Here is a 17115-nt window from a genome sequence, read left to right on the forward strand (position 1 = left end):
TTTGGACACTGTGGAATATATTACCTCAGCTGAATTGCATGTGATCACTAGTGAGTAAAAACAGTCACAGTGGCGGATGGTCCACTTTCTGTTTGCCAGAGCGAGAGAGGTCGAGATGTCTTTATGGGGTGAAGGTTTAGGCCACGTTTGCAGAAGGGCCTTCAAGCATTTCTGCAAACAAGAGTTGCAAATCAAACATCAAAGCTGGTCCTGGTGTGAAGGCTGGGGTGCTGTGCTAAGTTGGGCATGGGGGTGTCACTGACCAGTCTGGAGGACAGATAACGGAGCACGAAAACCCTCAAACATCCCCTGTGGTCTCTGAAAATTTCTTGATAACCCTGGTACCTGGCCCTAAATCCTAACCTCTCTGACACTGGTGCTGCTGGATAAGTCTACCATCTGACCCCACTCAGTCACATGCTGGACCTTCCCCTCGTGATAATCCTCCTAGTCAAGTGACAAAGGGTCAGCTGAGCAAGCTGAAAAGTAATGAGGGATGAGGGTATGAAAAGGTTGGCGGTGAGCTTAATCAAAGCTGCACAGCGTAAGTGTGTGCTGAGGAACATTTGTTCGCTCAAGTGGGCCAGCAATCTGTACAGCATTATGAAGTGCCTGGCAAGCACTTTTCTTTGTCTCGTCTGTTTTGAAAGGACTTAGAAGGAGAGACAAAGCTGGCTGTGATCTTCGAATCCCCTGCTTTTCCCCTTCGTGGATACTTCTTTATGTTGCCTGTTAACTTCTCCTCTCTCTGCTAAAGTGAGGACTTTCTGTTTTTTGCTTCCCTGCCTGTCCATCTGCGTTTAGTAGAAATTGGCAGCAAATGCATGTAGTCGGGAATGTGGGCTCTGGCTTATTCATAAGAAATAGAACAGACCATTGAGATTAAGTTTAGCTGTCAACATTGCAGTCTTGACTACAGAGTCACTTGACCCTGGAAATTTCTTGGTATCCAGGCCACTTGAGGAACTGGAGACAACAAAGGATTTCTCCTGATGTGATCCAGCTACTGTTCAACAAGACACAAGCGCCCCCCACAGGAAACAAAAGCTACTACTGCCCAAACAAATACTGAGCTTTTCTGGAATTATTCCAGGTTTTGGCCAACCTGTCTGTCAAGGGGTAAGAACTTTACTGGTAGTTTTTGTGTTTTCTGTAGGCTCAAGGGATAAGGAGAAAAGTATACTAGAAAAGGTGGTTCTGAAAATGTTGATGGGTGAGTTTGTGAGGAGAAAGCTTTGCCTCCTTGTTTAGTTGCAGGCGATGTGGAATGAAAACTGTTTTCTTTCTTTTCTTTTCTTTAATTGTGAGATATGTGAGAAGTCCATGAAATCATATCTAAAAAGGCCTGCCATATCTAAGGGAAAGAGTATCCCAGGGGAGGACTGTTTGTTACAAATTTAGTGTCCAATAGCACAGTGTGTAGATGTTTGATTGGCACATCCACTGGCCACTGGTCAGATTGTTAAGAGAGGGAGAGAGAGGGGTGAGGACAAGGGGATAGAAAGTAAGAAAGCTAAACAGAGAGAGAGTCTGAGACCCTAGAGCCTAAAACAGGGAGTTTGACCAGAGATACTGTAGCAAAAGGGTACAGATTTAGAAGAAGCAACAGGCTTCAGAAACTCTGCTGACAAGAGAAGACACTGTCCTGACCCTCTTCTCTCTCTGGCCATGTCTGACTGTGAGGGGCTACCCACGGGTAAGAAAAAGAAATAGAGAGCATATCTGTATCGTCCTGTGCATACGTGCATGCATCTGTGTTCAAGAGAGATATATGAGGCGTGTCTCTGTGCATACACGCTTGTAAATTGTTTGGATTTGTGTGTCTGCATATGTGTGTTTTCTGTGTATGTCTGAGGGAGGGGGTCTTTCTTGGCCCTTCCTGTTTTAGTCTAAGCCCTCCACTGGGACAGCTCACCCAGCGAGTATTCAGCTGCAAAGAGGAGCTGGTTCAGTTTGGGCCCTTATATGGCAACCTGAGAGGATTCCGTTCTGGTTCCATCAAAATAATGCAGGATGACCCCACAGAAGTTTCAGTTCAGAGATATGTAGAGAAGCAAGTAGAGGAGAGAGGTTGGATGGAGGTAGTTATTTGGCAGTCTCCCTCAGTGTTCCTGCGAGAAAGATTTGTGGATACAACACTGCTGCATGTGACCTGACTGTTCCACGGTTGTTGGAGACAAATGGTACAAATATGTGTTGTGTGTGTGTGTGTGTCGGTTAAGCATTTAGTGAAGGGTAATTTCCCGCAAGTGCAGCCAAGCTGAGAGAGGAGCTGAAGCTCTTACTACCGCAAGGCCAGACAGACTAACAGAAACAATCAGTTATAAATAGAAATCTTCCCCTTGTCTTGTTCTTTCACTCTCGCACTCACTCACGCAGTCACATTTCAGTCTCTTACCCTTTTCCTCTATCTCAACTCGCCCTGTCCTTTTATCTCCTCTTTTTCCTGTTTCCTTCCCCCTCCGTCCATGCATGGTTCCCTCCTCAGTTTAATTAAACGTGACTCAGCAGTATGAGAACTCTTTAATGTTGTCAATTATAGAACCCAGCTTTGACAACAACTGCCAAGATTGTGGTTATTGTATTTGATGGGCCGCTGACCATCCGCTGAACACACCTCCATTATCTATCACATCATACTCTAATGGATTTGCCAGGAAATTACATCAAAGCTAAATCCCTGTGATGTACTTACTGGCACAGAAACTTAAACCTAACCTTATTGCTACTCCCTTTTTTGTGTCCTCCTGTTGATTCCACAAATTGATAAACTGTAAAAAATAAATAAATAAATAAATAAATAAATAAAAAGTAGCCTGGTTGCTAGAGGGTCAGAGAAGATTATATGTTCAGTTTCAGTAAACTGGTGCCTTGAAGCAAAACACAGAGCACATTTATTCCCAAATTGTTTCAGTCTTCCTGCCTATAAAGATTGCACATTGCATTTAAATGATTGACCGTATTAAATTTAAAAAAAAGTATAAAATATGTGACAGTGATTCAGCATGCAGGGACCCTGAAACTGAAGCAGGTAGCCTATAGAATTCAGCCATTTTTATCATTTACACCTTTGCTTTTCCTATTAAAATATTTAAAATGTCTTAAGTTTAAATGGTCTATTGTTAAATGTAAATGCTCCGTATTTGTATAGCGCCTTTCTAGTCTTTTCGACCACTAAAAGCGCTTTTACACTACATCTGCATTCACCAGTCAAACACATTCATACACTGAGCCTAAGTGCTCAAACAGAAACTAACATTCACACACATTCATACACTGCGTGGATTTTAGGATTGATGGAAGATTTAACAATGCAGTGACAGGATATAGTCAAGTGCTAATAGACAAAGTTGGATTTTAGTATTATTTTAGTATATAGAGTGAGGTTTCTTTATTTTAATACACAAACACAAAATATAAAGAAATACTGGCAAATGTCCTGCAGGTGGCAGTATAGGCATATTTTATGAATTGTGGTATTGATAATGGAGTGAAGGAAAAGCACAGAGTCATGAAAAATGTTAAGTTAATTAGGAATAAAGATGAGGCACAGAAGTGGAGAAAATAAGATATAACAAAAGTGAAAACGGAAGTCAATCAAATGGAAGGGGAGCAAGGAAGATAGGGGGTGTAGTGTAAAGAGGGAGACAGGGAGGAGTTCAGAGGATGAAGGGACGAGGAGTGAGGCGGTGGCTGTCTCCAAGGAGATCAGTTTGGTGAAAAATGAAAAGCAATGCTGGCCGCTGTGTGTCATGTAACTGAGACTTAAGGAGACATCAATGGGAGCTGACAAGTCTTACGTGACCACCGCCCTCAATAAAAATACTATACGTGTGTGTGTGTGTGTGTGTGAGTCAACTATACTTCTAGGGTCTGACAGCTTTGTAGGGACGAAAATGCTTGAACCCACAAGTTTAAAGTGCTGTTTGAAGGTTTTGGGGTAAGGGGCGAGGGAATGCATTATGTCAGTGACAGGTCGCCTTGAAAATGGTGTCATAACAATGTGTGTGTTTTTGTGTGTGGGCATGCTACAATGTGTGTCTTAACAAATGGAGGTGAGAGATGAAGACAGCATCATGGCCTGCTGACGTCAGGCCTCCATCTGTGCCCTGAATATGAGGACAAGTAGCTTTGCTGATCTTAAACCTATTCCTTACCTTAACAAACTGGCTGAAAATGGGTCATTTGTCACACAGGTTTGAGCACAGTCACCTGCAGTCACCAACATATGCATTAGAGCAAACTCTGCTGCAGCAGATGCCAGATTTCCTCAGCAGAGTTTATTTTAGGCTGCATCGATTGGAGGACTGAGTTGCTCTGACTTTGAAAGGAACAGGAGGGGAGAGACCGGCAAAGTGCGTGAAGAAACGTTACTTGATGCAGTTGGGGTAAAGCAAAACAATGACATGAAAAGAAAAGAATAGACATTCAAGAATTTATAGTTTACGGCTGTGGGAGCTGGTGCATGAAAAGCTGGTGTGGATTAACACTGTGCGCTGCAGGTTTATGCATTTTCACCTTTAGTCATATCAGTTTTTTTGCGCTTTCACAGTATGTCTCTATATACTCTGCTCTACTAGAGTACAGCAGAGTTCTTGGTTATTCAGGAAATGGGGGAAGGGTGTACATGGATGTTTCAGTGGCCAAGTCAGATGTGATTAATGTTGTCATCGCTTGAGAGAACACAGCCTTGCACACTCTCGGATGCACGGTGCGTGTGTCCATGCTACACACCATAGTGCCTTTGGACTTTCATGGTAGCAATGAGGTGGATTTATATAGCCATCCTTTAGATAAATGGATCATTTTCACAGCAGTAGAGGATTGACAAATTACAACGTCTCCTACTAACCTGCAAGGTGGCTCAGTCGCATTTGTAGATTTCCATTGATTGCAGTCCACTAAATTGTCCAAGTTCTGTGTCCAAGTTATGCCTCATTAACATATAGATTATATTTAGAGAAGACAGTGTTTCTAACCCTTCTCCCCCACATATATGGCATCATTAGTGTAAAGGCGAGGAGGTCAGGCAGGGAGGAATGTGGCCGGAAGAGCTATCAAAGGTTGACACAGAAGCGATGAAGGCTCAAGTAATACTTCACAATTGGTATGGTGTCATGATGTTATGAATATCAAGCTTTTGTGCAGAATGTGTCGCCTTTACAGGCACATTCTCCATGTCTCTCCAGTGTTTTTCTTGCCTGCCTGCCTATTTGCTCATGTTGGTCCTCTCAAAGTGTAGCATGTGTTCTCACTGAAAATCTAATCCTGCTCTCTGCACATATACAGTACCTGTTGTATGTCTGCCCACCAACCTGAAAGAAGGAGCCCTTTTGTTTCCTTATTAAAGGATTTCTTTTGGGAGATTTTATCCAAATCGAGGGTCTGAGGAAAGAGGGTGTTGTATGCTGCGCCTTAAAGCACTTTTAAGGCAAATGCATGGTTTGTGATTTTGGGGCCATTTAATAAAAATTACTTGACTTGACTCTTGACAGAGACTCAGTGAGGGGCCTACTATGCAACTGCAAGAGACAGAAGTGTTAGTTGTTTGTCACAGTTATTTTCAGTAAAGAGTGAATCTCCTACCTCTGAACAACACATTGTGAAGATAAAGTGCTGTGTGTGTGTGTGTGTGTGTGTGTGTGTGTGTGAGAGAGTTGGGAATACTCTTAAAATTAGGTCACATATTGTATACAAAACACTGGGGATGATGTTAAGTTTACATTTTGACCTTTTAAGGACCTTTCTACATTTGGAAGATGAATACCATTGAATTTGTCTGATACTCAGTTTCCAGTAAAGATTTTTATTTACTTTTAAATGGTAACTCAATCGTACTTTATTTCGACTTTAAATGCTACTTTCAGTAATGATTAGTACAATTGACACTAATTACATCTTTAATTCAGTTCAACTTGGGTATACTAATATCACACCATCAGTTGACCATTTTAAACTTAAAGGAATAACTCAACATTTTGGGTAATTTGCTTTATCTGCTTTCTTACCAAAAGTTAAATGAGAAGATAGCTACCTCTTATCTGTTCATTAAATATGAAGCTGAAGCCAGAAGATGGTAATCTTAACTTTGCATAAAGACTTAAAGTAGGGAAAAATAGCTAGCCATACTAGCAATACCTAGTCCAAAGATTTTTTTAATCAGTCCCAGGCTATTTCTTTGACAGGCACAGTACCTTTCCAGAGTCTTGTCATCTTCGTGAGTTCAAGAAACCAGCGGAGGATCCAGGAAGGTACTGATCCCAGTCAAGAAATTGTCGGTAAAACAACAACTTGTTGTTTCCACACCTTGGTTTTTGCACACAGTAAACAAGAGATATTATGTGTTGATAAATGACTGAAAATTTAGAGGTGCAGTGAGCATAGCCAGACCAGCTGTTTCCCCGTGCTTTCAGTCTTTATGCTAAGCTAAGCTAACTGTCTCCTGGATGTAGCTTCATATTTACTATACAGACATGCGAGTGGTATCAATCTTCTCATTTGACTCTCAGCAAGAAAGCAAATAAGTGTATTTCCCAAAAACGCTGGAATTCCATTAGTACATTTGATAATTAGGAGTTAGAGAAAGCAATGCAGTGATTGATATTGTTGCTAAGTGGCTGTTACACAGGCCTCCTGTAGGTAGCCTACCAATGACAGCTAGTCAGTTAATGGCAGGTATCAACACTGGAGCAAAGTACAGCTTCAGAATCCATAGTTGAGATTGACAGGTGTAATTTGTGTCCACAAATCATGAAACTCTGTGAGGCATAAAACAAAGACTTATTGTTTGTATGTTGTTTGGGTGTGGCTCACCCTTGGTTTTACAGCAACAAAATGTAATGCTGATTGTAAAACGCAACGGAAAGTCAGATGATACTAAGCTTAGTTTTTACATTGGCAAACTATGTTATCTGTGATTGACAGGGTTATAGAGAGCCTAAGCCCCTCCTCTTCCGGTGGACCACCATGGAACCTCATTTCGGAAAAAATATGTAGGCATACATAGTCAGTTGCAGAAGAAAAAATAATGTTTTTATCCCGTTTGAATTGTCCCAGAATTACACAAATGTTTGTCAATTTAAAAGGAACTTTTGCAAATCATAAAGTCGCAGTTTGTCATGAAACTGTCGGAATATAAGACTGTAAAAACACGTTATTAGAAAGACCACAAAGCAAAAAGTTGCATAAGTGACGCATAACTGTTTCTCTCAATGACTGAGGCTAACGTTACGGAACTTACATGTGTAGATGATGTGATGAAAGAACCAAGAGTCATTGGACTGAACACATCAGGTGAGATAAATTCGTGTGTAGAACATAGCTAAGTTACCTAGCTAGCAGCAAGCAAGCAAGGAACGTTAGCTAGCATTACAGCTTTAACATACTGATGAAGTATATTATGCAAGACGAGAGATGTAGTTCATTGAGATTCTTGATAGACAAAATTACCTTTTGAACTGACAAACCTCATATGTTATTCAGGGCACAATTCAAATGGGATCAAAAAATTTGTTGCCTCTTGCCATTGACTAACATATATATTTTTTACAGAACAAGGTACCACGGGGTGGAAGCAGAAGGGACTTTGGCTCTGTACCCTATATATGCCAACACATAGAAAATATGAGCTGGAGTAGGACATGTAACGCTGCTCCACAGCCTCAGGATTAGGAGCTATTTACAGCCCAAAAGTAGATTCTCCTCTTCTACACTCACATGCCTTTGCTGTCTCTCTCCCATAAAGTCTGTCTTGACACAGCATCGACTGAGACTTAACAGGGGATAGGAATTCTGTCTGCTTAAGGCCCAGCCACCAAACACTTTCACTATCATTCACCTTGAATCCAACAAGCATAGTCTTGTTTATCTTACAATGACTGTAACGGCAGCTCCACATCAGGGCCTGTATTTACAGATGTATTTTAAACATTTAAGTGCTGATCAAGCATTAATCAGATCCATTTTACCTATATAATTCTGTTATTTAAACGATGATGAATTTCTGTTAAAATCCTTAAAATGCATTATCGCAGCAACATGAAAAACACATTCCCACAACTCCCTCTTTCTCTAAAACGCTTAAATGTCAGTAAATGTGGTTCTTTGTTGATATTATAGAGTCTGGTAGGGGATTTCTATGCATAATGCTATTAGAGAGCATGACCAAAAGACTGCACTAAAAACACAAGTGGTGACCCAGTTTCCCTGAATCATAACATTATTATTTGGCATTGCTGCTGCTCCATCCTGTAGTCTTGTTTTACTGCATTGATACCTCAAAATTGAGTTAGATTCAATATTCAGCCTTAGTAGTAGTGTTTGGTGCAAATGTGAGGTCACAGTTGTAACCTACAGAAGTACCTGCAAACCTAATGACATTCATATAACCCTCAGCTCATGGCTGTGCAGTGCCACATGTGAGCATGCTAACACTCTTATCTAAGATGGTACATTAAAGCTGCAAAACATCAGCAAGTTAGCATAAAAATTGTGAGCTTGTTAGCATGCTATGGCTAGCATTTAGCTGGCCCTATAGCTTCATAGAACCTCTGATATAGTTTATGTTTAGCCTTGTACAGTAATAATGTAATTAGGTTGGCAGGTAAGAATGTAGATGAAAAACGTATGGGGTAAGTCAAAAATCATGTGTCATGTTGTGAGCTTGAATCCAACATCTGTGTTGCTATGAGAGTTGTATTCTGCCTGATTCTCTGAGGCAGAGCTGTGAACAAAACCTTATCACTCTGTTGGATTTTCCCCATTGAAAGTAGGTCACATTTCCTCCACATAATTCATGATGACAAAAACTTTCAACAGCTCTTCTTTATGGATTCTGATTGAACTTGCAGGGTTAAACTAAAGTATTTGTTTCTCTTACACACTTGTTTTTCTCCTATTGTTGGAATAGATCACTGACACGTTGTACATAGGCAGTCTCTTTACTTTAGATTTGTGGAGCTAATAATGTCTGATGTAAGGGGAGCAGAGGTCATAATTCAGTGTCATAAAATGTGTTTTAATCTGGACTCTGATAAGCATGTTTTAGAAATGGTTATTTTCCCCAGCAGGTGGGGAATTATATCACTCAGCTGATTTACTCTCCCCTTACACATTCAATCTGTCTCTACCTGTTTCTATCTGTGCGCTTCTGTCCAGATAGTTATTTGAAAGAGTGAAGCTGTCACAGACAGTATTACATCCTCTGCTGGTCTGGCCTCTTCTCACCATCTGTGTATCAAAAGTACAGCTGCTGATATGAAATGTCACACTGTCATTCCTTGAAATGATCTTGGTTTTATTGACAAAAGCCTCAGATATGAAAAGATAGAATATTAATGTTCCTAATAGGAAAAGTTGGCCATTTTAGCATCAAGGAAACATCCAGTAGATTAGAAAAAAAAAAAATGTAGGAAGTAGGCAGGTTTGCTTGTTCTGTGTCAGTCAACAGCCTTGCTAGTGGCTCTGCGAGGCTTAGCCAAAGTGCTGCTTTGAGCTAAATGCTAACATCAACATGCTAAAATCCTAAAAATGACAATGGTAACATGTCGATGTTTAGCAAGTAACATGTTTACTGTTTTCACCATCTTAGTTAGCGTGTTAGCATGCTACCTTTTGCTAATTGCCACTAAACCTTCTTTTAGTCTATGCATACAGCTGAGACTGATGTGAATGTCATTAGTTTGGCAGGTGTTTCAAAAAGTTCTGGACAAATTGAAATTTTGATGAGTAGGTAGTGAATGTCTACCCCAAATTTCATGACAATCCTTCCAATTATTGTTGAGACGTTTCTCTCAAAACTACAAATGTCAACCTGCAGGTAGTGCAAGAGTTTTACGAAAATTACGAAAATCATTAGAATTCATGGGGACCATGAGTGTCTGTACAAAATTTCATGGCAACCCATCTAATAGTTGTTGAAACAAATTGTCAACCTCAGCGATATCGCTACGTTTACAAAAATATTATCTTGGGCCTGAAGCTAAGATCAGTCCTTCAGTCTTTCACTTTAGTACTGCAAGTATGAGTTGGTATAATGACCAGACTGTGAATGTTATCACCACTGGTGAAATAAATGAATAACACTTGTTTCATGGTGAGGATATTCTGCTCACTCTTTACTGTGGCTTATATTGTGTGACCTTTGCTACCTGCACCCACATTTACATTTTATATTTTACACATTCACCTCTACGTTATCACGCCACTTAAGTGAAAAATAAATGTTACGTTTGACTTACCTGGGATGCATTTCTTTATGATATATCTTGTTGTTGTTTTTTATTTTTCATTTTATTGCCTCATATACAGAGATCATAGAAGACACCTGTGTGAAACATTGGTAAATCTGGCAACTCTCCCAGTGTCACTAGTGTACTGTAATGTTTAACTAGTTGGAGCAAACCTTCACACAACTGCCTGAACATTAGAGATAACGAGGTGTATACAATCTTTAGTTGTCCAGCTTGACTGATTGTAAAAAAAAAAGAAGACAAAAAAAAAAAAGGCTTTGTTTGAAATTCAGTGTTTATATGAATCATTAAGACCCCAGGTTGGATTAATTCATGGTGTAAAGGACAAAACAGCCCAATAATCAGGACAGGCACACAGATGGTGGCTGGATCATACAGAGGATTGACCTTGTTTCCTGATCAGCTCTGGATTTGACTGCGTATAATCCTGGCCCACTGACAGACTGACTGATCATCTGTGGATAAAACCATTGTCAGCAGTTTCTTTTCGCCCTTTGGAAGAAGAAAATAAGAAATGAACAACTCAGCTCAGTTTGAATATGACCTCCTGAGAACCAAAGTTGTAAAAACAGAGTCAGCATGCACTCGAATCCCGCAGGCTGTACAAAAACATCTTTCCCTGAGATAACTTGTGTTATGATTTGGCACTATATAAATTTTAAAAAATGAATTTAAGATCTCTTTTGCGTCTGCATGATTACCTTTTCAACTTAACCTGTCTTATTTCTTGAGTTTCCCATTAATGTCCCCAGAAGTTGCTTTAAATTTATAAAAAAGCATTCATTCTAGTGGTGACAGATGCTTGGTCATGCAACAAATTTGTAAAAATGGGGCCAGTGGTAAAGTTTAAGAGGTTAATGGTGAATGTCCAGCATTCACTCTCTTTTAGCTCTTGCAAATTGCAATTTGTGGGCTGCACACATTCACTATTTGTTAGTAGAAGCCAGATATCCTCACACTCTGCACAGCACTATACTGTTTATAGTGTGTGTGTGTGTGTGTGTGTGTGTGTGTGTGTGTGTGTGAGAGAGAGAGAGAGAAAGAGAGTGTGCACCCTCTGGATGGGTGGTGGGAGGAACAATAGGGAAGTGTGGAGAAAGGAGGGGTGCAGCGGCAGCAGTTCCACCACCTGCCACCCGCTGGGCTGTAGGTGGGGTTTAGGGACCCACGGGGGAGATTTTGGAGGGAATATACCCCAGTTTTAGTTGCCTGTTCTCACGTGAGCATATGCACAGAGTGACAGATACACGAAAACCAGCCCTATCCCTAATCTAGATCCCAAATCTGCCCTAGAATGAGATTTGCAATAATCTGAACCCCTTCAGACAAAACACCGGCGTAACTCGCAGCCTTCAGAGCAAGAACACAAAGCATGTTTACAGTGTGTGTTGCTTGTTGGTCTGGGCAAGGAGCTGCATGAAATTCCTTTCTGAATCAAAACACTGGATGTCATGGCCTTTGTGGTGGTTAAAAAATGTCTGAAATGCGATTGTGTATCTAAATAAATGCAAATGCCATGGTGCATTTTTCCACATTCTAGTTGTAGGTCAGAATATAAACTGTAGTTGCTGACAAAGAGTGTAAAGGTCAGCACTTGTTTTACGGGTGTTTTGAAATGTCATATCCTTGTGATTTTACACCACAACTACTGCAGTGTGCAAATGTAACATCGGTCTACAAAGAGCACCTTGTTTTCCCATATAGAGCTTGATAGAGAGCAGTGTTTTCCCAAGGGAGAGAATAACAGGGCTGCTGCTCTGAGGTCAACAACACGGATGCCTTGAACCACAAACTGATCAACCGTTAAAAGGTGCTTCACTGCATCCCTTTCATCCTCCTGTTATAGGTCAAATCTAGCCAGGCCACCTTTAAACGAGAAAGGATCCTGTGATATTACGCAAGATACCTGCGCAAAAAGAGCTTCACGCTGACAGATAGTATCACATCTGCTGGGCTACTATAAAAACAGTGAGAGAAACAAATGTATCCTTTCATGGTCTCTCCCACTGCTGGTCTTCAGAGCATCCCTGCCTTTGTGCGATTTTGTCGGCTCGGTCTTGTGATCTAGCAAGAAAGGGGGGAATGTTTCAGACATGAATATATAGGCCACAGGCTCTCTCATCTTTAGGCGTATTACTTTTCCCTGCAAGCTTGAATTATAAATAATGCAAAGGGCCCCCCCTTACCCGCACACACAAAACCCCCGGTTAGAATTAACAAGCACACAGTTTTTTTTAGGGTATCCCCCATTTTCTCTCGCTAAACTCCCACATGGCTCACTTTTTTAATTTGGCCCTTCTCTCTGTACCCCACAAATCTCCTCAAGCACTCTCTCTTCCTTTTCCTCCTCCATCCCCTCCCCCTCTATCCCATTTTCTTCTCTCTTTTTTCCTCAATCCCCCAGTCTCACTTTTTATTCTCTCCCCCTCTTGTCCTTGTTTTAAGCATCTCTCGGTCTCTGTGCAGTCTGCAGAGTGGCAGATAAGACAGACAGAGGACAGAATGATAATCATGTTTAGCCACCACAGAGATCCCCTGGCAATGTTTGGTTTGAATGTTTGGCTTTGAGAAAGATGTCACGTTGGTTTGTTATGGCGTGTCCCCATGTGACTCCATACCGTTACAGTATGCATACAGCACGTGTGACTCTATGTCTTTGTGTATATGTTTGGAAGAGCAGTAAAATAATGTAGTAACTGCTATATATTGACTGAGTTGTCAATAAATGTTTACCTCTTTTCTCCTGCTCCTTTCCTCTCCTACACTAACTTGTCCTATCTCCCCCTTTCTCCCTTCCTTTCCTCTCTATTCTGTCCTCTCCTCCACCCCTCTCCTCTTCTCCTCCTCTCCTCTTTTGTCTTCTCCCCACATTTCCTCATTACGTACCTCGTACTCTCCCCTCTCCTCTGCTCTGACCTCCTCTTTCCTCTCATCTTCTCCCTTCCTCTCTCCTCTCACCTTTTTTTGTGCTCTCTTTGTGCACCTCCCCTTTACTCTCCCAGCCAAATTTCTCCTCTCCCTTCCTCACATCTTCTGTCCTCTCCTCTCTATCCTCTTTTCTCCTCTCTACCCTACCTTGTCATCCCCTCTCCTCTTTTATCCTCCCATCTCTTCTCTCCTCTTACTACTCCTCCTCTCCTTTCCTCTTCTATTCTATCGTCTCATTGTCCTGGCCCATTCCCTCCTTTTCTCCTCCTTTCTTCTCTCCTCGTGCAACTTTCTTCTCCTCTATTCTCCTAACCTACCTTTTCCTCTCCTCTCCTCTCCTCTCCTCTTTTCTCCTCTCCTTTCCCTCCTCTCCTATTTTCTTCTGCTTTCCTCTGTACTCCTTTTTGCTCACCTGTTTTGTTTGTCCTACTCTCCTCTTTTATCCCCTCCTCTCACACCAAACGAGAGGAGGAGGATCTATCCAGCAGGCCCAGCCCCCTGTGCTCTGACTCGTCCACACTGTGTGACAGGGGAAGGCTGGGCTGTCCCGGGCGTTAAACACTCACACATACACACACAGTAACTGCCTGTGCCAGAGTCTGTCTGCGCTCTCAGCTCAAGCCCTCTTAAAGCTGTTTTTCTGCAGGAGATCAGCGAGAGCTAACGACACACAGCTGGCTCTGCCGAAGACAGAAGGACAAGAGGGGAATTGAGGACCAGTAGGGAGGAGAGGACGAGCACAGGGGGGGAAAGAAACCACCAGCAGCCTCTTAACTTCTGTCTCTGTGGTGCAGTCATTCTTCAGCAGCGAGTGTTTTCTGCTGTATTTCAGGACTTTTTTTGTGAGGGGGGGTGGAAAATAAGAGGAAAAGAAGAGGGGTTAGAGTTCACATGACATAATCGGAGTGAATGGGTTACCATGGTGACTCACCCAGGGAGCCTGACCCGTGCAGAGTGAATGGAGAGAGCGCCTTGGACACCAAGTGAACGATAAACTAACGGAGGGGAGTTACCAGAGAGAGAGAGAGGAAGAAAGAGAGAGAGAGAGGGGGGACGGCAAAGGAGCGGTGGATAACAGAGGGAGCACAGAGAAGCGGAGCAGAGGTTGAGAATGGAGGACGGGTTTTCCAGCTACAGCAGCTTGTATGACACCTCATCACTGCTACAGTTCTGCAACGGTAAAACTAACTAATCCTCTCCTCTCTCTCCCTCCCCCATCCCCTCTGTTCCCCCGGCTACATGTTATTTCTCTGGACTTGACATGTCACCAGCTGACTGTCTAAACTTGACGCCAAGTAGAGATATGTGTGTGTGTGTGTGTGTGTGTGTGTGTGTGTGTGTGTGTTGCAGACTAGAGCAATTTCAGCTCCAGCTCCTGGGGCTTTAGTGAAAAAGCAGTTCAACCTTTATGTTCTTGTGCGTGACTTTAGCATTTCACTTCATTTTTTGTAAAGCCAGGCAGAGATTTAGTACTAGTTTGTGTAAAACCAGAAAGGAGTTGATTATATATGCACAGAGGGCATTTACAAAATAAAAAACAAACAGCAGAATTAAAAGGAAGTCTCTGGAATGATGGCCACAATAACAGTCTATGTGAGCCAGCAGCCATCAAGAGAGCTAATAAACAAAGGAGGGAGGCTGAGGAAGAGTCCTTTGCTCACAGCAGCTGCCCTGATTACTCTGGTTCAGCTTGATGTAATGAGGGGTATGTTATGAATATATTTATCCCCTGTTGGCTGATTGCGATCAGCTTACTGAATGAGACAGAACAGGACTGACAGAACAGGACACTATTGCTCATGTGCTGCACTAATGTAATTTATTTGCTGGCCAAGGGAGAAACCATACTTCAGGCTGCTAATGTTTTGGGTGGGAGAGGGTGACTCAGGGAAGAAGGGAAGCAGCATGACACATCAGTATGACATCAGTTTATGATTTATTTCTAAGAAGCTTGAGTCTCTCTTTTTTTTTTTTTAAAGTAAACTCTTATCTCTTAATATTTAGAAATACCAAAACTACTAAACGTTGCTCAGCCAGGTTGAATAGTGGTGCATATCTAGGTCAAACATGTCAGAAGGATTCTTCTTTTCAATTATGCATTATTTTTGAATGAGGCTCTACAGTATTCTTCTGTTTTTCAGTTTGTTAGTGCCATCACTGCCTCCATACTGACAAACTACAGTCAGTGAGCCCCCTGCACAAAGGGGATTATCCCAAACACAACAACACAAAAACGGTGTCTCTAATAGAGATGACTACTTAGTAGAGGGACTTTAAACCAGGCTGTGATGTTGTTTTAAGCTTCACTGAACAAGCTAAATGAAGATAAAATGTTTATCATGTGGAGGGTGGAACTCTCCCCCAAAACAGCAACCTCTCATCCCGCTCAGTGTGGCATCTCCATTGTTTACATCTAACATTTTTCAGTGAGTACTTAGCAGTTGCAGTGACCGTGTGGTGGTTAGCCAGTGCAAGCTATCATTGTTGAAGCGCAGAGTAACCTAGTAATTGCCATTGGTGGATAATGAAAATATCAATAATATTTACTGCGCTGTGTAAGCACTGGCACTCGATGGGATGAAGGACTACTTCTGTCTAACAGAGCATATCATATATGTGGAATTAGAGGTTCCCCCCGCCGTGGATACTGGGTACCTCACTACTTTCATGAATCACTGATGAAGTGAATCCAGTTAAAAGCTTTTATCCCTTATGGATTATTATATATTCACAAAGGGGGGGATTCAGACAAAGAGAAACAGATCAGTTAGAGAAGCTTATAGTTGAGATAGAGATCATGCATGATGTCTATTATCTTTTATATATTCAGTGTAGAAGAGAGATGTGATAACTATTTTACTGCACCTGGACGGCTTCCCTTGGTGCATCAAGTCCGTAAATTTCTAAGTAAAGATGGTGCACTTGCTTCATTTTTCATGATATGCAGTGTAAGGTCACTTGTAACAAGGAAACAGGAGTAAGTAACAGAGGCGAGGCTGAATCCAGTTCATAGTTTGCGTGTTAGAAAACAGAGCCACCAACCCGTACAACATAATAAGTGCTGATTTCTGAGAAAACAAAGTAACTTTGGGAAAGAGAGGAGAAGTGGGTATGCAACTTTTCTACTCAATGTGTGATGAGCAACGTGCTGACTGCACCAAGGATAGCAGCTGAGGTGAGTCAGTTGGATTGACCTGAAAAACAGGTGTAGCAGTTGTTGTACCAGAATAGCTCTGTGACTTCCTCTAAGGAAACGAGTGATCTTTAAAAAAATCTCACAAATTACAGTGTAGTGTACAGGTACGGCGTTTCAGTACGGCATTATATACGTGTCGCCCTTGAAGTTCAGTGGTTTGGTGAGAGAAGTTTAGGGTCATAGAGAAACTGTAAATTCTTCTTCGAATTTGGACTTACTTAATTTCTTCTCCAAATGGAGATCCAAACTACACATTGTCCACTCAGTCTACATTTAGTTAACTTGTGTTTACACACTACTATGTCTCTGTTTTTTAAGATTCCCCCTTGTACTTCTTGCTATGTCATGACCAGCAACCAAAGGGAGAGCCTGTGAGTTGTTTGCCACTGCGAGGTTGTTGTTGTAATCTTTCACAATGTCATGTTTCCCCTCTGAGAGAAAGCAGATGAAATAAGACATGCTGCTTGGGGGCTGTTGCCAGGGATTTTCCAACCTCCAACCCCCTGCTTTCTCTCTTTTCTTCACACACACAAACTTAACATACACTTAACTTTACGGCAATGGCGCAGCGCCTTGTTCGTTGTTCCTACAGACTGCTTAATTGGGTGAGCCTTAGTTAAGATGTGCATGAGTTTATGTAAGTGCATGCAAGCTGCAGCAGATGTGTGTGTACGTAGGCAGTGTGTTCAAATATCTGTAAAACCAGTGTGTATGCGTAGGGCCTGCAGGCCAAAGTGATAT

General features: G+C 41.8%; 1 protein-coding gene across 4 annotated transcripts in view; it reads left to right on the forward strand.

The window, feature by feature from the left end:
- The first annotated feature begins 1543 nt into the window (after positions 1-1543).
- The window catches only part of eml1 (EMAP like 1), a 56805-nt gene continuing 41233 nt past the window's right edge, over positions 1544-17115 (forward strand). For 3 of the 4 annotated variants that reach the window (XM_046062000.1, XM_046062001.1, XM_046062002.1), the window contains exons 1-2: positions 1582-1696; positions 13825-14356. In XM_046062000.1, coding sequence (XP_045917956.1) covers positions 14290-14356 — 67 coding nt within the window. In that variant the 5' untranslated portion in view covers positions 1582-1696; positions 13825-14289. Of the gene's footprint in view, positions 1697-13824; positions 14357-17115 lie in introns of all 4 variants that reach the window. The other variant, XM_046062003.1, reaches the window with a different exon arrangement.

Source organism: Micropterus dolomieu, linkage group LG11 (genome assembly GCF_021292245.1).
Source record: "Micropterus dolomieu isolate WLL.071019.BEF.003 ecotype Adirondacks linkage group LG11, ASM2129224v1, whole genome shotgun sequence".
Taxonomy (NCBI): Eukaryota; Metazoa; Chordata; class Actinopteri; order Centrarchiformes; family Centrarchidae; genus Micropterus; species Micropterus dolomieu.